The sequence below is a fragment of the Cyprinodon tularosa genome, unplaced genomic scaffold, assembly GCF_016077235.1.
Source record: "Cyprinodon tularosa strain WSP-4 unplaced genomic scaffold, ASM1607723v1 ctg496, whole genome shotgun sequence".
Taxonomy (NCBI): domain Eukaryota; kingdom Metazoa; phylum Chordata; class Actinopteri; order Cyprinodontiformes; family Cyprinodontidae; genus Cyprinodon; species Cyprinodon tularosa.
The window spans coordinates 38,971-63,406 of NW_024039225.1; the positions used below are offsets into that span (position 1 = coordinate 38,971).

General features: G+C 34.5%; 2 protein-coding genes across 2 annotated transcripts in view; both read left to right on the top strand.

The window, feature by feature from the left end:
* The first annotated feature begins 770 nt into the window (after window positions 1-770).
* Window positions 771-11,327, top strand: pofut2 (protein O-fucosyltransferase 2). The gene is made up of 9 exons (XM_038302627.1): window positions 771-988; window positions 1,495-1,748; window positions 1,860-2,004; window positions 3,420-3,530; window positions 4,550-4,616; window positions 4,827-4,952; window positions 7,007-7,187; window positions 7,401-7,524; window positions 9,170-11,327. The coding sequence occupies exons 1-9, from the start codon at window positions 813-815 to the stop codon at window positions 9,321-9,323; spliced, it is 1,338 nt and encodes a 445-aa protein (XP_038158555.1). The 5' UTR covers window positions 771-812; the 3' UTR covers window positions 9,324-11,327.
* A 1,212-nt stretch (window positions 11,328-12,539) lies between these two features.
* Window positions 12,540-24,436, top strand: part of abca12 (ATP-binding cassette, sub-family A (ABC1), member 12) — a 71,352-nt gene continuing 59,455 nt past the window's right edge. The window contains exons 1-17 of the mRNA XM_038302622.1: window positions 12,540-12,723; window positions 13,665-13,743; window positions 13,871-13,964; window positions 15,708-15,846; window positions 17,183-17,313; window positions 17,392-17,462; window positions 18,392-18,562; window positions 18,770-18,963; window positions 19,149-19,267; window positions 19,411-19,511; window positions 19,730-19,876; window positions 21,205-21,362; window positions 21,783-21,916; window positions 22,581-22,711; window positions 22,979-23,137; window positions 23,292-23,500; window positions 23,707-23,840. Coding sequence (XP_038158550.1) covers window positions 13,678-13,743; window positions 13,871-13,964; window positions 15,708-15,846; window positions 17,183-17,313; window positions 17,392-17,462; window positions 18,392-18,562; window positions 18,770-18,963; window positions 19,149-19,267; window positions 19,411-19,511; window positions 19,730-19,876; window positions 21,205-21,362; window positions 21,783-21,916; window positions 22,581-22,711; window positions 22,979-23,137; window positions 23,292-23,500; window positions 23,707-23,840 — 2,158 coding nt within the window. The 5' untranslated portion in view covers window positions 12,540-12,723; window positions 13,665-13,677. The remainder of the gene's footprint in view (window positions 12,724-13,664; window positions 13,744-13,870; window positions 13,965-15,707; window positions 15,847-17,182; window positions 17,314-17,391; window positions 17,463-18,391; window positions 18,563-18,769; window positions 18,964-19,148; window positions 19,268-19,410; window positions 19,512-19,729; window positions 19,877-21,204; window positions 21,363-21,782; window positions 21,917-22,580; window positions 22,712-22,978; window positions 23,138-23,291; window positions 23,501-23,706; window positions 23,841-24,436) is intronic.

Genomic DNA, 24,436 nt, shown 5'->3' on the forward strand with positions numbered 1-24,436 from the left:
AAAGTGTTAATTTCCCTTTAGTGTTCTTTTTTTCACAGCAGAAACATTTTGGGTTTTACTTTTATGTGTGAGAAGAAAATGTAAAGTTCTAAGGCCAGATTGTGACGTGCACCTCTGTTTTTGTCATACCAGCAGATTATCTTTTTCTCTGGCTCTTCACAGCTTCTTCAGAATTATCTTGGATGCTTGATTTTATTGTTTATTTAGGGGATATTAGAAGAAAGCTGAGTATGGATGCATACCACATATTTCAGATGTTAATGTTTTTAAAGCCATGTTTTACTCATATCCAACATGTATATACCACTTTGAGTTGATATATAGAATCCCAACAAAACACTATTGAAATATGAAGTTTTAATGTCACAAAATACAAAAAAACATTTCAGAGACATTGGTTCTCAAGAAAAGTCTACTTATATTTAATAAAGTGCTTATCAGAGACAGGGATATATGTAGAAAGGCAATAATAAATAACGTTTCTATACGTTTCTAATCCAAGATGTAATTTCTCCTCATATTTAATCTGAAGTAATGGAATACCAAGTATGTTGATTGTGTAATGTAAAAAACAAAGGAACAAGTCACAAAAACATAAGATCATGAATGTCACTCTAACTCTTTATATCTTTAACTAAGTATAATAAATTCTGTCTCTTTGAATTAAGACAGAAAAAACTAAATATGTACACTTCCGATAATAATATTACGGTTTCCGTTCTTCTGTGATCTGGCGACTTCTTATTGGTGGTTGCTCAGCAACGATACAGACGCCTTACCAGATTCCGGAAAGGCGTGGCTGAGAGGAAAAAATGGCGTTTAACACATTGCATACGGCAGGTATATGTGTGGCACCAACGTATTTGTTTAGTTCTATTTTTTTGTCCATACTCGTCGCTTTTGCAGCAATAGAAACAATAAAGTGTGATGATGTTTTCAGTGCTAGTCGAACGGCTTCTGTGTCGGTCTCTGCAGCAAGGGATCTACGGTGAGTTACACCGTCATCTTTCTGAGAAATGCTAAATTTCAAACAATCGCATTTTCTTTTTTCTAGTAGGTGTTTTTTTTTATGTACCCATCTGACAACAGTCTTCCATTTTCAAGTTTTTATTTTGATCCCCACTCCCTCTTCAGAAACATACACCCGAATCCATTGAAAAAGTTATCAATATAAAATCTTTCTACCTAAAATATGTATCCATGCTGTATGAGTGCACCTAAAAAGAGTAATTAAAAACATTTCTTCTTTAGTTGTATTCGGCCCAGAGATAAATGATTAAATACAGTTCCATAGAACTTAAATCACACGTCTGCTTCCTTGTAATTATTTTCTGTTTGCAGCAATCAAAACGTCTATTTGCCAAGTGTTGATATCTATACTTTTTTCTAAAGTGGAAAATATTCAATAAAATGTGTTCCGATGTTTTTTAAGTAAACTTGATAAGTAATTTAGTTCATTTTTGTGTTAAGTTCTTCTGTTTTTTATTCGAACAGATACCTTTTATATGATGTAAATCCCCCTGAAGGGTTTAATTTGCGAAGAGATGTCTATATCCGCATGGCCTCTCTGGTGAAGACTTTGAGGAAGGAGGGGGATGACTGGGTATTAGTGCTTCCCCCGTGGGGTCGCCTCTATCACTGGCAAAGTCCTGATATTCACCAGATTCGGATCCCATGGGGAGAGTTCTTCAGCCTGACCAGTCTGCAAGCAAATGTGCCAGTTATTGAGTATGAGGAATTTATGGCTGGTGAGTACATTTATTTGCATATTTATAGACAATTCATAGTTTTTTTTTTTTTATTTTTTTTTTATTGATTGTGCCAATAATGGAATGTTATCCTTTTTTCCCTGATTTTAGAAAATGGAGGCCCATTCATAGATACGGTTCTTGTGCTGCAAAACTATGCAGAGGGATGGACTGATGGAAAATGGGAGGAAAAGGTTGATGAGCGCCCCTGCATTGAGAAGCTCCTTTACACCAAAGATAAACAGGGGAACTATAGGTAAAAAAAAAAAAAAAGGACATACAGAGAATATACACAGGTCCCACAGTTGTGTTCAAGCTCAAGCCTTTTTACCTGTATAAGAGAAGCAGCCTTTATACTGGGGCCTGATATATTTTTTTATTCTTTCAAACAATATCCGACGGTAAAACCATACCCTCTCTTCCATCAATTTCTATCAAAGTCATTTTGATATTTGCCAGACATCTATATAATTCCTTGCAATAGTCTAAACCACTGATTCTCAAAGTTTGGGTCGAGACCCCTCTTGATCAACCAGTAAGGGGTCTTGCGATCCACCATAGAAATTAAACTAAATAATATACAGTTATACTAAAATCCTTTAATATCATCTCTTAAAAGTACAAAACCAACTATTATGTTTATCAAAGCTGTTTGTACTTTTATCACATGGTTATCTGATTTCAGGGAAATGTTTGAATACTAATACCACTACCCAACTGGGTCAGTTGTCCCCTGGCCCTGGATGGAGGGGGGGGAGCCTGAACAAGAGAGTCTGGCTGCAGACCTGTACTGTCAGGACCCAGACGTGCGCTATCAGGACCCTTTGTTACAGACCTGCAAAATGGGGTCTCCTGCACCGGCAGGACCGGCAGTTTATTCCAGAAGTTGTATTTGAAACCTTCGGGAATAGTGTGCAAGATGTGTTTGCTGCCAGATTAGAGTTTATGACAGTGTTAAACGGAGCATAGGAGCAGTATAAATTTAACAGTAAGCAAAAATCCTCATAGGACAGCCAACCTTAATTGTCGTTAATTCAATATCTTATAGACCAAATACCCTTTCATCCAGCCTTCACAATAAAGAGACTTATTTCTTGTCTATTATTCCAGATAGCAGCTCTGGGTCCTGACAGTGTATTTATTTATTGTTAAGATATTTGCAAAGATGCTCAATAAATTTGAATATACAAATATCAAGCAGAACCTTATGGCAACAGTCATACTTGTCTGCTGGTGAAAGCAAAGCTGTTGGCCTATCAGCTAGCTGTGGGACATCAATTCCCGGAGCTATATTTCATTCTTGATTATTTTGTGCAGCATTTGCCTCATAATAATCTTACTGGAAGAGAAGCTACAAAAATATATCAAACTATTATTTTTATTTACTAAAGCATTTTTAGATTTCTGAGATTTTTTTTTTTTTTTTTTTGGCTTTAGCTCCTGCTCCCTAAGATGTTTAAGCAAGTGCCTGGATATTCATATATTGTTAACCAGATTGAGAGCACCACAGAAATGACAGAGAAGAATAATTTACCCCTATAAAATGGAAAGTCAAACAGAAATATTTCTTAGACACTTTCAGGTCACATTTACTGCAGTATATGAATATCACATTTCTATGTTTTGCTTCTCTTTCCTGTCATCTTCATAATTGCATGTGGGTTTCTGCAGGGGCTGGTTTTGGGGCTATGAAGAAACAAGGGCTCGAAGCGTAACGTGTTTATCCGCTCAAGGCCATGCGTCTATCATGGCTCCAGTTCTTCAAAAAAACTTCACAGCAACGTAAGTTCACAGATAAACTTCCCCTTATTGTAAACATAAGGACTTCTAAAATACTCAAATTCTAAATAAACTCACCAAAAGTACGAATTTCAGCAAAAATACACGTACTTTTAACAGCCCTTTTCTTTATTCTAATACCAATCTAATAAAGGTTTGAGGCATGCCCTGTGATGCATAGATTAGAATAATCTCTTAATACCTTCATTTTCTCTGGGGTTAAAAACTGTTCTCTATCAGATGACATGCTGGACTTTTTTCTGTTTGTGTTAATCCCTTGAATGCCCATTGTTGCAAATATGCAAAAAAAAAAAAACTTAAGACTTAAACAGTCAAGATGTGTATTTGCTCAGTGCCAGTTATCGCACATTCAGTGAGAACCTAGGAACCTTTGGTAAGCTCTTGGTTCCGTTAAAACTCTTCCTTATTGGTGTATAAATGTTGTTAGAAATGCTGTCACTAATTTGTAATTTACCGAAATGTCTAGTTATGTTTGAAATCAAATAAAAAGTTAAAACCTCTCCACTTGGCAACTAGTTAAAGGCAGAAAATGTGTGTATGTGTATGTCTGTAAAAATAAATAATAATAAATAAATATATATATATATATATATATATATATATATATATATATATATATATATATATATATATATATATATATATATATATATTTATTATTATTTATTTTTTATTTTTACAGACTTACACATACACACGTTTTCTGCCTTTAACTAGTTGTCAAGTGAAAAGGTTTTAACTTTCTATTTGATTTCAAACATAACTAGAAATGTTGGTAAATTACAAATTAGTGACATAATTTCTAACAACATTTATATACCAATAAGGAAGAGTTTTAACGGAACCAAGAGCTTACCAAAGGTTCCCCATGGTTTCCCATAACCTGTTCTCTGTTCGTTAGCAAGGACTTCTTTGTACGACTCTTTGACCTCTTGACAATTGGACTGAATAAACTTGTTTATTTTCTGTTCTGTTTTTTATTCTTTTTGTTTTATTTTTAGCTCAGTCATGCTTGATAGAGCAGAGACTCTTCTACATGATCACTATGCTGGAAAAGACTACTGGGATGTAAGTCGAAAAATCCTATTTTAGACCTTTTGTGTAGAGGAAATGTATATTTCTTTTCTTTTTTTCTTCATAACAGTGGTGAAGACCAAATCTGGAAGAAGTTCTTTTCTCTCATAGAAATGCAAATGTCCTTTGACTGCATGCTAAGAGAGCCAAAGTTTGTTGTCTGTTATCTAGAAGTATTTTTAAAACAGATTTCACTTCATTTAGACCCGCCGCAGCATGGTTTTTGCCAAACACCTGCGACTAATAGGAGATGACTTCAGAGCAAAATATCTGAACTCCACAGATGATCGAGATCATACAGCATATAATGAAGACTGGACCCGCATGAGAGTGAGTCATTGTGTATCCTATTATGCTGTGATTTGTGTGATTATTCCTCTTCATGGAAATCTTGACAGCCTGAAATGTTTACCTCATGTCTGATATTTACTTTTCCATTGATGTACAGTATAAGCCTGTTTGAAGTGGGCTGTGTGATGTACTCATTCAAAGTGGGTGAATTATGTAATGTATTATACTATATAATGACTACCCTGTCAGACAAGAAATCAGAAATAATGAATACATGGTATGGACCATTGGCAAAGAAAACAGAAACCACAAAATGTATTAAATCTTTGCCAGCTAACACCCATCTAGAAAAGGCGAGCCTTTGGTAATTGTATTCAGGCTGTATATTTTCTTTACATTAATGGATGGGTAACAAGAATACAATCAAATACAATGCAATCAAATTCTGAAATATAAAATGAAACAGCGTTGGAGATATGGTAAACACCGTTAGTGTGTGTTCATTCTATTATCAGTATTTCTTTTCTTAGTAGATAACAAACAATATGATACTGTCCTTCTCTATTTATAGCAACATTTCAATTGTCAGTGTTGTTTGAACATGTAAGCTCGGCATTCTGAGGGGGGTGGAAATTCAATTGCTGAAAGACACCCTATATAAACCTTTTGAAGCAGTCTAGATTTAGTCTAGAGTCTAGACGAAATCCAATGGAAAAAATCGGACTTGCAAATGTATGTTGAAACATTCTAGTTTCAGCCTGACTGATCTTTGGGAAAACCGGAAGACTTGGAGCATTAAAACCTGGTTATACAAAGTATTGATTGGAGTGTTACAGTGACTATGGAAAATATTCATACCCCTTTAAAATGTTTACCCTTTGTTTCATTGCAGCCATTTTCTAAAATTAATACAGTTAATTTCATTTTTTCTCATTCATTTACACTTAGCACCAATCTTGGTGGGAAAAAAAACAAATATAGAAACTTTTGCAAATTTAATAAAAAAGAAAACCTGAAACATCAATTTGTCATAAGTATTCAGACCCTTTGCTCAGTATTGAGTAGAAGCACCCTTTTGAGCTTGTACAGCCATGAGTCTTCTTGGAAATGACGCAACAAGTTTTTCACACCTGGATTTGGGTATCCTTTTCCATTCTTCCTTGCAGATCCTCTCTAGTTCTGTCAGGTTGGATGGTGAGCATTGGTGGATGGCTATTTTCAGGTCTCTCCAGAGATGTTCAATTGGGCGCAGGACAGGGCTCTGGATGGGCCAGTCAAGAATTGTCACAGAGTTGTTCCCAAGCCACTCCTTTGTTATTTTAGCTGTGTGCTAAGGGTCATTGTCTTGTTGGAAGGTGAACCTTTGGCCCAGTCTGAGGTTCTGAGCGCTTCGGAAGAGCTTTTCTTCTAGGATATCTCTGTACTTGGCCGCATTAATTTTTCCTTCAATTGCAACCAGACATCCTGTCCCTGCAGCTGTAAGGCCTTATATAAAAAACGTGTGTGCCTTTCTTAATCAAGTCCAATCAGTTCAATTAAACACAGCTGGACTCTAATAAAGAAGCAGAACTATCTCAAGGAGGATCAGAAGAAATGGACAGCATGGGAATTGAATATGAGTGTCACAGCAAAGGGTCTGAATACTTATAACCATTTGTTTTACAGTTTATCTTTTTTAATAAATTTGCAAAAATTTCTACATTTCTGTTTTCTGTCAAGATGTTGTGCTGAGTGTACATTAATGAGAAATAAAATTAACTTTTTTTATTTTAGCAAATGGCTGCAATGAAACAAAGCCTGAAAAAATTAAAGGGGTTTGAATACTTTCTGTACCCACTGTACCAATGCAGACCACAACTTTCAGAATATTATTTGTGTACATTTCATTTTTCTTAAAGATCATAGATATTCACTATATTGCATTTGTCAATCTCAAAAACCTGATTGAAAATATTGAAGTCTGTGGTTTTAGTGTGGTTTTAAATGTTTTTTACTGATTCTGATGATGTCGAAAAGGAAACGGGTTATATCTCAAAGAAAGAATAATGCACCAGTTAAAACATATATATATATTTTTTTTTATATCCTATCAGGCCAAGCCCGGCTCTGCTGTAGGAGGGCCATATCTAGCTGTTCATCTTCGCAGAAAGGACTTCATTTGGGGTCACAGAGATGATGTGCCTAGCCTGAAAGGGGCGGCTAAAAAAATACTAAGTTTAATGAAGAAACACAAACTTCAGACGGTTTTTGTTGCCACTGATGCAGATGGAGAAGGTAATGCAGACTAGCTTATCTCAAAGAAGTCATTTTGAAGAAAAAAAATGTTATACTTGGAGTATATTAATATAGAATCTATGATTTTTTTTTTTGTTATCTTCCATCCCAGGTTAAAAAGTATGATTTGTATTACATTTATTGTATTAAAGCATTGATTCATCCAAAATAAATAAATAAATAAATCTGGTAATTGTGGTTTCATCCATCTAGAAATCAGGGAGCTGAAAAGATTGTTGCCAGAGATGGTGCGCTTTGAGCCAACCAAAGACGACTTGGAGTTGCTCAGAGATGGAGGAGTTGCTATTATTGACCAGTGGATATGCGCTCATGCAAGGTAATAATTTTCATAACAGGTTGTATTCGACTGTCTTCTGTTTAAGATGATAAACATTCTTTTAGCTTTTTCCAGACTTTGAATAATTGATAGTCTCTAGTAACTGAAATAACCTTGAAATACAGTATATACACTTCATGTAGACTTAAACGCAGACCTACGAACCTTTTGCTTTAACAGAAAAGGAGGACATTTTTTTAAAGAAAATATTGGAAGAGGATTTATGTTATAGAGAGCTGAATGAAATTCAGACATTATTGTTAAGCATGTTTTTAACATCAAGATCAAAATATGTGTCACTTGATCTTTGCGTTGTATTGTCACAGTAGCACTACAAGCATACTAATAGGCTAAACTAAAACAGTTTTAGGTTTAAATCTAAACGGTGAATTAATTTGCTGAAGTTGCAATATTAGGCCTCAAAGCCAAATTACATTCTCAATACTTTCTGAAAAACGAATATGTCACCCACTGACATAATTTGGGGGGCAAGGGATACAGGGGACATGTCCCCTGCAATTTTTACTGTCCAAATAAAACAATGTTACGCTATAGTACGCAGACAATAGTCGAGCACTAGGACCAAGTGAAAAACCGCCGCTCAAGCTGGAGCCCGTTTACCTGAGTCCCAGCCACAAGCTCCTGATTGGACCTGCGTCTTTTCTTGTGTTATTAGCTGTCACCACTGTCACTCATGAGAAGCTCGCTTTACAAATATCTGATGTGCTACTGAATCGGGTCCATGAAAGGTCTTGTAGAACAATGTGGCTCTGCAAAAGATGCTACTGTAAATTATGCACCTAACCTAATCTAGAAGGGTTGTCATTTATGGTGTATTCATTTACATGGATCTTTAAATTGGTCTCGTGTGCACATATGTGTGGTTATTTGACTCACAGCCAGGATGTCTGAAAAATTTAAGGAAGACATAAGATTCTTTTTTAAAAGTCGAAGTGTCAGTTACGTTCAAAGAGCTGTGTAACAACCCCCTACAACTCCTGGCATATCCACTTCAAGATCCTTCACCGCATTATAAAGCTCTCAGTAACCTTGTAAATTATATTCATTTTATTAAAAGTTCTGATACATCAAATGTATTACAGTTATATATTATTATCATCAAAAAAGGATAGAAATACGATCTCTGAATGTGCTTTTTTTATATCCATGCTCATAATAATAGTAAAACTATGTTTTTTGAATCTAGATGGATCAATGTACCCCAAATTGCCCAATTGATCATGTCATGCATCAATATAATTTGTCAGAAATTATGGAGGAAACAAACAGAAGAATCATTAGAAATAACTTATATATAATAGTTATATCAATAAATACTTGCGCCCCCGCCCACTTCTGAAATCAAAATTTAATCCATCCAATAGTTGTTTTAATCCTTTTTCTGCATAAGAGCATTGTGTTTTGGTAATGAATAGAAACCTCATACAATACATTTAGCTTAACTTCAAATATCTCAGATGTTTCAGCCACATCATCATGTGATGAATGAAAATCCCTTAACCTGATCCACTGGTCTCAGTGACTCATGCTGTTTCTCACCTCATCACGGAACATTCTCAAGCAACTTTATATGCCTTTTTTCCCCAGCTGTGCTTCATGTATATCTTTAATCACTTGTTTCCAGGTTCTTTATCGGTACATCTGTGTCCACCTTCTCTTTCCGGATCCACGAAGAGAGGGAAATCTTGGGGTTTGACCCCAAAACGACATACAACCGCTTCTGTGGAGACTCAGAGAAAAACTGTGAACAGCCCACACACTGGAAAATCGTCTACTAACTTTAACTCTGCCTTTCCAGAAACACTAGTGCCAAGAGGGGCATTACTTCATACAGATTCATAAAAAAAAAAAAAACACCTGTTACAGTATTTTATTTGTATTGGTTCCACTGTTAGATGGCCACTGTGTATTCAGGTCGTGCTTAAAAGGCTGAAACTCTGCTGCTAAATATTGTAAACTTTAGAAATTCAATTTGTATACAGTTTTATTTAGGTAGATGGTTAGTGTAAATCCTTCATAAAGTGTTATTCCTCCTAAATCATTTTGAAAATATGTATTTTTAACTCAAAAGGGTGAAGTGAAATATGGCCTGTGCTGCAGTATTGTCTCTGTATTTAGCTTAATGTAATGTTATTAAAATATTTTTTACTCTTTAAGAATCTTTCATGATGTGCTTTAAGAATAAAAAAAGCAAAAGGATAAAAGAAGGAACAACACAAGAAGCTTCTAGAAGGAACGTTATACAATGTATTTAAGAAACTATACAAGTAAATAAAAAGCATTTTTTACCCCCACACAAGAAATATGCTTTAATAAGATGATTTATTTCAATAATCCAATTCAAAATGGGAAACTTTAGAATACATTTCTATTGATTAGTGATGTGTTTCTAGTGTTTATTTAGGTCTATCTAATTATTAAGAGTTGCAACTATTGAAAAACAAAAATTCTAAAAAATTAGAATATCAACGGGTGGACAACAAGTCTAAATTTTAGAAGATTTTTTTTAGAAAGACATGTTAGCATGATGATTAGTATTTAAGTAAAGGGTTTTCAGTTTAGCAGTGTTCCTTACTGTTAATTACATCATCTTAAAATAACATAATTTCTTATTACAAACCTTTTTTATTTTAGCCTGGTACGGTATATAAAATAACTGGGGGAGAAAAACTAGATCTGAAATTAACAAAGAGTTTTCTTTAAAAATATATGGATATTTTCTAGAGAGAGTGTTTCAGAGTTTAGTAAATGTTAAAAGGTGAGAAAGGTGAAGAAATAGATGGTAAGTACTACATTTAAAGGAATGTTTCAGATGGCTACCTCATGACTTCATGACTTTCACAAAGAAAAGATGGCCATTTCACCTAGAATCCAGTAAGGCCCAACCCTGAGGTTTTTATGAACAAGGTTATTGAGATGATGATGATATAGCTTTTGCTAATGAAAGGAAAGAATGTGGCTGTTGCTCTGACAACCTCTTGAAAGCTTATTTGAATTTTATAAATATAACAGAATTATGTCTGTACTTTCTAAACCTTTAAAGCTTCCATCAATCCCTACATGGGGATTTAAAGCCGTGTTTCCTTTACCTTAGCTGTGCAAGGTGAATGCATGAGGGAAAAAAGTCAGCTTTTCCCAGTTGATTTTCCTCGTGATACTGTTTGTTGTCTGATCCCAGTGGACAACCACACCATCTCAACAACAGCCTACAAAAATAATAGAGTGTATTTGATACTATCATCCAAACCTTTACATTTACATTTCTGGATTTTAATGAAATCACATCTGTCAGATATCAACTCCTTTATTATTAAAGTATGAAAGAACACATGATTAATCAACACCAGCAGATAAGATGACTAATGCTGCAAGAAATCAGATAATCTGCCTTCTAAGAAAGCACTTATTTAATTAGAGGTAAATTATGTTTGATAATCATGGTTATGTAAAGCTGATTTTTCTGAAAGACCTTTTAGCAGGTTTTAAACATACTTTTCATTAGGCCAGTATTGTTGTATTCAAGGTGTATTTTTGTTTCTTTTTCATCAGTTTAATGTGATATTCTTAGTCCTTCATGATGAAGTGGATCTTTGACTTGTTTTGAATACCGAATGCAACAGAAAGGGCATCTGGCCTTAAAACTGCTAAGTCTGTGTTCAAGCTGTAATGACTTGATGTGGCAACCTCGGAAGAAAAGAGCAGCTGAAAGGATTCATCATCAGGGTGATATTAAAAATGTTAAAAGAAAAGCATCAAAAAGGCCAAAAATAAAGGCTTGAAAACACCTGTCTGTGTGTAATTAATTAATACAATGTTTCTTAGTAACCAAATGTATTAAATAAGTTCTTCATGATCATGTACTTTATTCAACACTATATTTATTTGTTTCCAATAAGTGGTCAATGATGTTTTGAAATTGCAAGACTTGATTGAGAGTTTTAATGGGAAGTTTCAGATACTATCAGTCCAATACCTAACAAAATACTGTATGAAAGTCATGAGTAAAGATAAACCTGTGATGGCTTTAAACTTTCACATGATGATATCAGGGTGAAAAAAACAGCAAAGCTTCCTTAATCATTTTTGAAGCAGTTTTTTCTATATGTCATATGTCCCCTAAACTGTAAAGGCCCAACCCTGAATGTTCCTGTTTGCATTAATACAAAAGATCTGGTAAATGGAAAGAATGTATTTCTTGCTCGACCTGCTTGACAATGGCTCGTTTAGCGAGTCTGGTTGAAAGTTCAGGGAAATAGCTTTGTCTTTGTTATGTGTTGGTATGAGGAACAGTGTTTCAACTTAAAATTAATATCTTTTTTCTTTGCAAACACTGTTTCTATACCTTTGTAACTCTCATCATTTACTAAGATTTAATGCTCTGTACCGTGTATCTTAGATATAAAGGAGGGTTAATTTATCCCGGTGGATTTCTTTCCGTGATATTGTGTGACTAAGGCCTCTGGGGACCATTACTGTCTTAACAACAGCTTACAGACAGACTGTGTTATTTGATGCATTTGTGCCATAATGGTACCTTTAAGTATAAAGAATAATGGCTTGTATTACCTTAAAACTCCTGTCTCTTGTAATATATCTTACACAATCTATCTCTGTACTACATTTATGTATATTTATATGAGTATCCACAGGATTATGATTCAAGTTATAGTGCTTACCATGGCAAACTTAAATGTTAAAACCTGCTCTCTAACGCTAGATCATAGAACTGTGTTTAGTTTAATTTAAATATTACATCACAGATCCACCATCTGCATCTAATTTCTATTGGTCTGTTTGTTCAAGGAAGTGCTGTTTTTTTTGCGCGTGTGTGTGTGTGTTTTTTTTTCCTGTTGAGAACACAGTCAGAGTACACGCCCTTTCACTGATCAACCAGTACAAAGAAAGTGTTTGTCACCCTCAGAACTACAGTGGCTTTAAGCAAGGTAAGGGTTCTTATTGCCATACCTCTGCAGAGTCATTAAAGGACATTTTCTGGTTATGAAATTTAATCTTTGACTTTTTTTTCAGGATTTTCTATTTTCTTTAACAAAGTCCTGATGGAAAGAGCATCTTGTTAGGGATTTACCTCCTGCAGCAAGATGTCCTTCATATTAAGCCTGCGGAAATCACCTAGATAGCGATAAACCTGAAGAGAATTACAAGAAAAACGGTGCTCAGGTAGGTCAAATTTTTATTCTTACAACAAAATGTATTATTAAGCAAAAATATAGCAATACTTACGAATACTTTCTATATGCTGATTAAAAAGAGAAAAACAAGAAAAGCTCACTTTCTTTTAATGTTTTAGTTTTAGCTGATTCTACACAAGGTTATGTCTCTTCCTTTTATTAAAAGAAGAATTACAATATGATAGTAAACTGCTTGGAAATGTCTGACTATTTTTAGCCAGGTTGCTGAGGTGGACGACTTTGTTGAGGATATCATTTATGTTCTTAAAATTAAATTTTAAAATTTCAGGTTGAAAAAATGAAGACTGAAGTTGAAATTCTAAATTACAAAGTTCTCATCAACCATTTTGTATTTATTTCACAACAAAAACAAACGATAAAAGTTTTTTAATAGAGTAACACTTCAGTATTAAATATTGATAGTAGAATCATTTAACATTGTTTAACACCTATAGATTCTAAACTTGGAAGTAAAAGATCATGAATTGTATTTGGGGAGATTCTCATAGCCGTGCTTCAGGGTTAGATGTTAATAAATACCACATGAAATACCAGTTCCCGAAATGCTATTTTCTGCTTCAGTTTAGTTAAACACTAACTCTCACAATGGAAATATAAACATAGATGAACACCATAGTTCAGGTATTTATATTTACCTTTTTAGTAACATATATTACAATTTTATCTGCATACAATTAAAAGGAAGCATATGAAGGTTGTAGCCCTGTTGAGGAACAAATAGTTGGTTTATGTTAAATTTCTGTCCTTACATAATTTGTTTATAGTTTTTCTTCAGTATCACTATGCTGTGACTGAAACCCTCAAATATATTTCTAGTGCTAAGTAGAAAGACCTCATATACTTTAGCCTAAAAACTAATGATGAACAAAGTCCCTGAACTGATGTAATTATCTTTCATCTGTTTTTTAGCCTTCCTGAGCTGATGGCCTTCTTCAGACAACTGAAACTTCTTCTCTGGAAGAATGGACTGGGCGTCATCAGACAGCCGGTGGGTGCCTGTCCTGTTGAGAGACAAACAAAACAACAACAAAAAAATATTTCATTAAACTTGCAGTTGGATTACAGTCCCTAAAATGATATAACTTTACTGATGCTTATGATCTCTTATTTTATAGTTATGGTCCATTACCCTGATTACCTGGCCTTTGATCATCTTCATCCTCATAGCTGTGACTCGTCACCATTTCACTCCAGTTGTAAAAGATACATGTAAGTATAAGATTGCAGCAAATAAAGTTTCAAAGGGATTTACAGAAGTTAATCAAAAGCTTATGAATGTTAAATGCCATTAGATCAAGAATTTATACAGAACGTTTAGCCAAAGGCAGTAGAAGTAAAACAGTTTTTAATTTTTGTGGGCACTTTCCTAAAGCTTTATATTTTTATTTATGAAATCTACATTTATATGAATTGTATCCCAAGTGTCTTTTTAGCTGTTGTCAATTTCTTTTTTTGTATTTGAAATGAGCAAAAGGGTCAGTCCAAAATTACCCTCAGGTTCTGTAGAAACCTAAGAATACATTTATATGAAGCTGAGACGTCAGGATTAAAATATGCATAACTTCATTACTTTGCTGTCAATCAATGTAGTCAGTGGCTTTATGCTTAAGGACTTTAAAGTTTCTTAATCTAAGCAAACAAGTAAAGAATTGAACTCCCAATACCAACTCCCCTTCTAAACAAAGCTGGTTATGCAAATATTGAACTGACATTTGTATGCTTTTATTTATTCTATTACTTTGGAAAATTTAGCTTTCGGAAGGAGTGGCGTAGACATTCTTTTGGGTGCCCATTTTCAGCCCAAGTTGAAAATGCAGGTATTGAAAGAGGGCTGAAAAATGACCAGTTACCAAGTGTTGACTTAGTTCCCAAACATATGATAATTTTTTTTTTTGGTATTGAAGTAAAAATGCAGCCTGTAATCAAAAAATCAGTGTTAATATCTGGATTGGAAACAGCATAAGAAAACACTGGTGAAATGCTCTTATGCGCCTTAGCCTACTCTCATTAGAGCATATTTAAGAAGTCAGTATGTCCATTAACCTTTCTTCAATAATAAACAATAATCCTAGATCAATGTTCCATACCCCAAGTCGGTAGTGGAAAATGGCTTTTTTTATGCGGCCATATTGTCTGATACCTCAGATTTGCTGAAATGTGTACGCTTGACTTGGACTTGAAAAAAATGGTTTTAACCAAATCATATTTTTATAAGGTGCCTTGAGGAAACATGTTGTAAATTGACAATGTATAAATAAACTGAATTGAAAAATGACTCACACTGAATATAAAGAAAACTATTCACTTTAACAAAGTGTGCTTTCTTTTATATGTTCTAGACATATCCACAGTAATACACCAAAAACAAATAAATTGATAATAAATAAAGTAAATTGAACTTTATTGATCTCACATTGGAGAAATTAAACTATATATACCTATATATAAATACATAATTTTTTAATGTAATTGTCATAACTTTCAAGGTTTTATGCAATACTTTTTATTTTTCCAGAGGTCACCTGTCTTTTCAGTTTCACCATAACATTTAAAATCAGTGTGACTCAGTAAGCAATGCTGTGAGCAACACAGAATTAATACCAGGAACGCGTTGTTCCATGAATAGTGGTAATTCCTCTTTCACAGCAACTTGATCTTGCCAATCATCACATGTCAGTTCTCTTTTGTTCTGCACTGTACCAAAAGCAAAGATTGTTTTTTTTCAACAAACAATAGCGTTCATTTTGCATAACATCTTTTGCTTTGTTTTATCTATTGGGGAAAATATGAAAAGAGATACTGAAAAATTCCATAGCATTGTTGCTTCTAAGATGTTTTCTTTTTTAAATAAAAAAAACATGTCTGACTTCTCTGGTTTCTTAGCATTTAATTTGTTGAAAGCAATATTTATATGCATCTAAATCTAATTAGAAAAACGTTTAATTCCTCTAGGCTATGTTGGACCCCGGAACCTACCGAGCACAGGCTTCTTCCCTTTCCTGCAAACCCTCCTCTGCAACACAGACAGCAAATGTCACAACACATCTCGCTTGGCACACTCAGAGGCATCAAAGTCATCAAGGGAACGGAGGTAACCTTTCTATTATACCTTTACTTGGATCTTTGGAAAAATAAAAAAAATGTGTGTGATCACCACAAACTGACATACATTTGTTGAAGAAAATGATAAGTGCTTCACTTGTTTTTTGTTATTATTTCTGTTTTATTTTCTTAAAAAAATAGCTCTTTAGTGAAAATAATTAAGTTTCATTTAATGGATAAAGTGCGAAAAAAAGAAACCAGGTTACATGCTACCAGTCTAAATGGGGGCAGCTGGTAGACAAACCAGTTTTTCAGGATGCCCGCCTTCATCTTGGGTTTGGATATTCAATAACAAAGTCTGACATTAACAAGGTTTCCTCATACATAGAAAAAGACATCCATTTGTTATTACTTTTTCCTCAGAATTAAGGATGCACAGTACGGTCATAAAAACTAACCAAAGCTGTGAAAATTTTTACAGTTTTATATCATATCTAATCATATTTAAACAGACATTATTTTGAGTGAACCTCTTTGAAACAGTCACAGGGCAGAAAAGGGTAGGGTCTTCCTGAGCAAGTTATGCATACCAAGGCCAGCTAACAGGTTTGTAAGCACAAGGAAAACCTTTTGTGTCGAGTGGATAGGATTGCAAAGTCATGCTAATAAGCAAAGCTGTTCATTTCAAGCTACTGTGATTACAGGGTTAAACTGGCAAGCCCAAGTTGGTATTTAATTTTCCATCTCCATTACTTTTTTCTTTTACCACTGTAAATATTTAATGTTAAAGATCTTGGATATTCTGCTCAATATTTTAGTTTTTCCCTGATACGACTCACAGTCACAGAAGATTAGATACTTGCTACTGATCTGTTCCAATCTGATACAACAGTTAAATGTATAAAATCATTCCTATGTTTTTGCTTTATTTTTTACTAAACGGAGTTCTGGCAAGAGAGCCTCAAATGTTGCCCTGACACACAGTGAACTGTTCTTACTAGCCCTTGTGTTGGTCTTTCTATGGCTTGGGGTTGGTTCAACAAACTTACATCTTTCAGAGGATAGAGATTCCTTATGCAGAAATGCCCTTAGATTAAAATGAAATATTGAATAATTCTGTATTTTAATTTACTTATCAAAACTCTAGTTTTGCCTTAATCCCTAGCATTTGTTTTAAACGGTGTCTTAATGATATCTAGAAAGAAACATTGTATGTACCAAAAGGAATAACATCTCTTAGGTTTAATTCCAGCAAATTCAACACGAAATGTTGAATGGGGTTCACTGTTTTCTTTTTAAGTTAGAAAATAAACAAGTTGCTATTTTTACCATCCAATTGAGAATGAATATTCTATATTCTAATTATTTTTGTACTTATATATCAGGTCTGCCAATTTACCAAAGACATCTCCATTGGCAAGTCTGATGCAAGGAAAGAACTTTTTCAGCCAGGCTTTCCCTGATGACCCTAAAAATGATCCTGCAGAATTGGTTAAGCTCCTGGAAAACATTGTTGGTATGGTACTACTTTGGAGTTGTGTATGCTTAAACTGATTGTGCCTTCCTGTGTTAATTGTGTGTTTGTATTTTAAAGGTTCATCTACCAGAGCAAAATATCAAAATGTTCATCTCATGAATGCCCTTAACACCTCCTTCCATGATCAGGTGGGTATCAAAAAGTGTAATGGTTGAAAAAGAGATAAATATCAGACATCTCATTTGTTTGTATTTCAATAGGAATACCAAAAAAAAAAAAAAGGAATACTTTAAAAAGAATATGAATGCATTGCAGATTTTCAATACATGATAAATAACTGATAGCACAGCTTTAAGACAAACAACAGGTCTTCAGTCAAACCAGGCCAAGTCCCAAAGAAAATGAAATGCTAATTAAGAGCATAAAAATATACTCCTTCAGTGACAGACTGCTGCACCCTAAATGCACCAAGGAGTGTTATCATAAATCCTTCCTCCCAGCAGCTGTAAGAGTTTATATCCATCACAGTTCACAACAACCTCAATAAGCTGTAAAATGTATGCTGATTTTGCACAGTTTCTATCTTAGTCAGTTAAATAACATGCTGCTCTCATTTTGATCTCTGATGTTGCTGCTATTTTCAAATATCCATCTATAGCTGTATTTTGGTTATTTATTCTCCAGGTGCACATTATTTATATTGTTAAAACACTTTAAGGTACACTATTTTATTTGTTTCTTTTTAACTCTTCCCTATTATCTTATTCCTTAAACACTTTTTCTAAGGTCGACATTTGTTTTTTCTATAATATTTTTGCTTCCGTATAACCATAATTTCCCAATTGTAGGACAATAAAGGGATTTTTTTTCTATTCTATTTTCTATTTCTATAACATTGATGTCAGTTGAGTCATAAACACTGTTTATTGTAGTGGTGTAGAAATGTATGAAAATCTGTAGATCTAAATGTATCTATCATAAAGTTGTATTTGCTTTAGGTGATTATGATCTATAAACCCTAAACTTAGGGTAGCTGTAAATGAGTAGATGGAGTACTTTATCCACTTTCCTATGGATGTTTGTCTGACTGTTGTAAAATATATCCTGTTTCTTGCAGGAGGCCATAAACACAATCATGGAGTCAGTGAACGTTTTCAAGAAAGCTATCTGCACTGTTGCATTTCCTTTGATAAACCAAACCTCACCCAACACAATCAGCAATGCTATGGTAACTTTCTGTAATTCCAACACCACTGCATTAGAAGCCTCACTTCAAACAATGAATAAGGTATGCTCAGTTTTGTTTTTCAAAACTTTTTGTCCTTCACATTAATGCGTGCATGTTACCTTTCAACTAGAGTGATGGTGTGATGGTTCAACAGCAAAAAATGCTGTGTTCTTTCTGTTCTATATAATCTTTTACATAGAAAAAGGTAGATAAATTGGTGATTTAACCCTTTCAGATTGAAGCTCAGATGTTTTGTTTTGCTCTCAGATATTTGAAGATCTGCTGCTGACCAGTCCAGAGGAGATGATGACAATGGGGGGACAGATAGTTGTGCTCTTTGATCAGCTTCAAAATGAAACGTCACTGTGGGACACTCTTCTAGCTTTTCCCGAAGTCTTCACTTCTGATTCTTTTGATGACATGCTGAACAACACAAAAACCTTGCTCTCAAACATGCAGCGGTAATCTTTTACTGATGGAAGTTTTATATGAAAAAAGATTTGTTCCTTAGATGTAGCCGATCAGGGCTTATTGATTACTTCTAATTGAGCTTAAGAACCAATATTTACAGCAGATTTCTTTATTCATTTCTTAGCTCACATACTTATTTACTTACTGTCTGCTATTTTTCTCAAATTGTCTGCAGCCTTTTGCGTTTCTTCCAAACCATGTCCCCTGACACTGCTGACTTACTCTATCAAGTGCATGCAGTGATTGAGAACACCATTGATGTGATCCACTATGTCCAGAACTGGCCTGGAAAAGGTAAACATATGTTTTACTTAAGCTTACTTTCTTTTTACATACAATTACAATGTGAGCATAGAATCCTGCAATTTGAAGATGAACTCTATGAAAACTGTAAATACTTTGAATGTTCGTGCTAATGTGTGATTTAAATCTCTTAGGTGTTTCGATAACCCTTGGAGACATTGTCACGTTAAGGAATAACTCAGTCAGTGACATTGTCAAACAAATTTTACAGGAGGTTGACATACCTCTGCACCAGGTAAGCAAAACACCACTGGCTCTATGCTATGGGCTGCTGTGTGATCCAAAACACCCAGCAGCAACAATACATTAATCCTGTACTGTAATCAACCGTATACAAAGAAAAGAAGAATGTTTTATTTGCAGTAAAGGTTTTGATATTCCAGAAATGTGGCAAGCCTTCAGAGTTTGGGTGTAGTCAAGCTATCTTTACCTCAATTGTCCTCTCTGTTCTAGGCTGTAGCGCTGATGTGGGACAAAGATATGGTGAACTCCTACTTGTGTGACAGCAGCAACAACACAATATGGCTAACAGCAGCATGCAGTACAGGCACTGTGGACATGCTCCTGAGCTGGATTTGTCCTGAAAAGCTGGCAATGGAGGTATGGTGGTAATTTAAGTGTCATCGTCTCAACAAAGGGAGCTCAGAACATTAATTAGAATAACTGCCTTGTTGCTGTGTCATGATCCTAACTACAAAGAGTATGCCGGAAGCTTGACAACTACAGTTCTAGCTTCCTTATGAGAAACTCTTTGGGAAATGTATTACTATGTACCAGTTAATAAGCAGCCATAGCCATATGCATGTGTTTGCAACTCCTTTTTAGATTCTATTTAACCATTTAGTTGTGGGTAGTGTAGTACTGAAAAGCCTTACATAGTGGGAGCATAATAAACTGCAAATTATACTTTTGATGCCGGTTATTACTAAAGCAGAGTATAACGTTATCATAAGCAGTTCATCTCATAAAATCTTCTTCGCTCACATATACTGAAACTTAATATATATGTACCCTCTTGTAATACTACATGTAATTACAGGACACAATATTTAGCTCATTATTAATCTTAAACTATTCCAAGTGATACTTTGCATGTATCATGTCCAGCAAGTTATATGGGTTCCATTGCCATAAAATATACTATTAATAGCTATTTTTAATCACTCTGTTTTTATTGCAAAACTCACAGTTAAAATAAAGACATCCCCCTGGTTGCTCAGGTTGCACAGCTGACATGAGCATCTTTCTCACACCAGTCAAATTTTTTGGCAGTTTGTGTTTATTGGAGATCTTGAACTATGTGGTCAAACAGCTTCAAATACCAAACTTGCAGGTTAAGCTAGTAGTTTTGCAACCTCTTTTAACCTGATTGCTCTGACCTCTAAACAAGAATGCAGATGATTGTCCATAACAAAACTGTAATGGGCACAGGGGATTTGGCAAAGTAAAGAAATAAATCATCTGTATCGAAGAATCATTTTCATTGTACTTTACTTTTCGAGCAGAAAGAGTACAAAGAAATATGCAGTACATAGAAATCAACATATAATACAGGTTATCTTGCTTAAAAAGGAGTGAGAATTAAAAACTTATAATAAGAAATAACACAAATGTGTTCATCTTTAACTTTTGTTATTAACTAAACCTTTCCATTAATTCGTTTTATACGCATCTGATTTTAAACCGAAAAAGCTTATTTTATTTGTTTATCTGATGTAACACATGCTCAGTATGTTCAAATTTGGGATAAAAGTTAATAAGTTAGAGTTATGTTTAATTCATTTTGTTTGTGTAGCTATCTCGCACAGAATGCATGATTAATTCTGCTTTTGTAGAAACTAAGCAAGAGCAGAGGCAAGAAGCAGCAGTTAGGATTTCCTCTTAATCTTTGTCCCTGCTTTTCATTTTATCAATACCATAAACATTAGGTCTTCCTGGCATGGACTAAGCATGTGGCAGCAGATGATGTGTCCTTTGTGAGAGACCTGGTGCAAAGTCTTATGGGGGTTGCATCCTCAGGAAAACAGGATCCCCACAGGTCTAAGCGCAGCATGGATGCAGAGCCACAAAGCGACGAGGAAGAACTGTAAGTACAGAGAGATGACTTGTCTACATGCAGCTATTAATCTCAAGATTTTTTATTCTCAATTTTTTATATTTTAATAAATATATCTCAAAAATGAAAGAGTCTACTCTACAAAGCTGATGGAATTAAATGAGGCTGACTATTAGTATTTATTCCTAATGCAAGACAGTAAAAGAATACTTTTTCATTGTGTGGATTATTTTCACATTCTGTAGCTTTGCTTTCAAAGCTTTTCAACAGAAATATGTTTTATCTCCTTTGCTTCTTCAGTTTTTTTTCTTTTAATCAAAAATGCTAACTTTCCAAAGTTTATTTCCTCTTAATCTTGAAAATCTTTATTTATTTTTTTTTTTTTGGCTCTTACTCTTTCACTCAGTTACTTATCCCTTTAGTTTTAATTACAAGTTTGCTCTTTTGAAGGTTTTTGGGTGTCACTCAAGCACTGCTAGAGATCACCAAAATTGATCCTGAGCTGGACATGGTTGTTCACAGAGCTCTCAAAACCAGTTTCCAGTCCATGAAGGCAACAAGGGTGGCTTTGGTCACTGTACAAAGTAAGACTACAAACAAAACATGTTTATAGCAAATCAGGTGTACTGTTTTTTCTTTTTTTTTATTTCATGTCGTACTTTAATATTTACTGTTGTATGATGATACATAAAGATACAACGATCAGGCTTTACCTTGCTAATGCTAATTTCAGTTTTTTTGAACAAAGGATGTATTTCTAAACAGACTGTAACACATAAAAAACAAAAACAAATGCAATAATATATAATATAATGAATCTTCAACTTATCTTTAATTGATCTGATTATAGGACTCTAACCATTAAATACTTTCACTAGGCCTTCAGAAAAATGCATGCCAATCAAGTAAAATTTTTTCGGATCTAAAGAGTTAAAGACTGGCAGCCTTACATAGTAAATATGTCCCTATTGATTGATTCAGTTATATTATATACATGTTCACTGCTGAGAAACTGAAAGCTGAATACTACAAGAATACACCCTTTCTCTGGGGACTGACAAAAAGAATCCTGACCTAAAAGGGGATTTTAGGTATTAAATGTTACACAGAAAAAAAACAATTAGGAACACAGCACTGATAATATGTTTTGTAAAGACAATTGTTAAAATGTGTTTGTTTTCCTGCCTTATATTTAACGGAGGGTGTGCTTTTCTAATTGTTATACATTTGTGTCGGTTACACTCACAGAGGTGATCGGCAATGTCATGGAAGACACACGTAATCTCCAAATGATCTATCACATGTTGATGACGAACCAGTCTGCGGCAGCGGCTTGGTTCAGCCGGGTAGCACTCAGTGTGGTGGAAGTTATTCAAAAGGTACAGCCCCATTATTTTAATTTTGGGTACAAATTGTATGTATAAATATACTCTATGGCAGCACCTAATTTTCACTTTTACTCTGTATGTTTTTTTGTATTTCATGTTAATTCATATTTTACTGTTCATAATCAGTGTTTTGCAGAAGCTAAGGCTAGATGACTATCAATAGTCTCTGTTCATTCTTCTTTTCTGTAATTACCGGTATCAAAACACACCAAACTGTGGTTCTATACCTTGTATTGGACTTTTCTTTTGTTTCATCAGGCTGTGGAGCATGAAGAATGTGAGGAAGTGTTTGAGAGCTTCGAGTGGCTGCTGCCCTCTGAGACAGCAAACATGAATGTGTGGAGATCCATGTTCTGCCAAAATATCTCTGCATTGAATACATCTTTGCTGATGGACTGGAATCCTGTAGTACAAAAGGTATAAACTGCTTAATGTTTTAAGAACTTTTAAAATAATACACATTATTCTGTTTTGTTTGATGAAATACAGTACTTCAGATTTGAATATGTTTGTTAGAAAAGCTTGTTGTTCTATCCTCCCAATCTCTGATTATGTTATGTTCTACCTTCAGGCAGAAGAAGTGTACTTGGTCCTCACAGGCCAGTCAGACTTTAACCTGACACTTTCCATGATGCTCTCGGAGTGGAACGAGTTGTACAATGCCAGCATGCAATTTGGAGAATTTATGGACAGACTAATATCCCAGTTTGGTCAAAAGGGATGGATGAACTGGTTCCCTAACCAATACCCACATGACATTATGAAAACTCTTCAACAAAGGTTTTTTTTTCAGTATCTTGATAGTATACTTGCAAGGTTTCCATTTTAGTTTTACTTGAAAACATCACTTCAGAACTTTTTCAATATATCTCATTCAATCATTCATGTTATAAACTTGTACTGCCCAAGAATAGGATAGTTTTACCAATTGATTTATTATTAATATTTTTACAGTCTGAACAGGCCTTTGCTTTTTTTTCATGCAGTCTCTTCATGTCAATGGCAAACTTGGGAGAAGAGCTTGAGAAAAGCGATGTGTGGCCAGAGGTGAAGGATTACTTCCACAGCATTTACTGGATTTTGAACTACAGACCTGGTGTTGAAAAAGAGCCTCCAAATTGTAAGACCTGCTTTTTTCTTGTGTCTTTTTTGTATTCTCTGTTATGATTCTATGTTCTAGACTGTACACAACTGTATAAATGTCTTAAATAACATTCAGTCATTTACAATTTAGCCTTATATCATTAACATTGGCCACACATGAGTGAAAACCTAAACCTTCCTTGTTCCCGAAAGATGATGCCAAGTAGAAGGAATCGATATATCCTTTATTCTTCCACAATGAGGAAATTCAGAAATACTTCCTCCCTGAGTACTTCCCCCCCCTTGTTAATTATTTATGACGGTGGTTATTGAATGACATCCCTGACATAGTTAACTGCTAGCCTGAATTCTAAGTATATTAATCCACTATCCCCAATGGTTTAAACCAGTGATTCCAAATCCCCAGTGGTCCACGAGTGCATAGCAAGGGGTATGTAAAATTATTTTTTTTAGGTTCTTAGGTAGTAAAATAAAATAGGACTGGGATCTGTTTTGCTTTGTAAGGACCCAATCAAAAACTTAAACAAGTTTTTAATGACCAAAAAGTATGTTTTTTTTTTTTTTTACATGAGTTCATCTTCAGCTTTGACACACATCAAAACCAAGCAGAGG

What these genes read in the sequence shown, in the direction of transcription:
- pofut2 (XM_038302627.1), top strand. Translation starts at nt 813, where the DNA reads ATGGCGTTTAACACATTGCATACGGCAGGTATATGTGTGGCACCAACG. An exon ending in CTGGAAAAGACTACTGGGAT is followed by an intron (nt 4,617 to 4,826) that starts GTAAGTCGAAAA and finishes CACTTCATTTAG; the next exon opens with ACCCGCCGCAGCATGGTTTT. An exon ending in CACTGATGCAGATGGAGAAG is followed by an intron (nt 7,188 to 7,400) that starts GTAATGCAGACT and finishes TCATCCATCTAG; the next exon opens with AAATCAGGGAGCTGAAAAGA.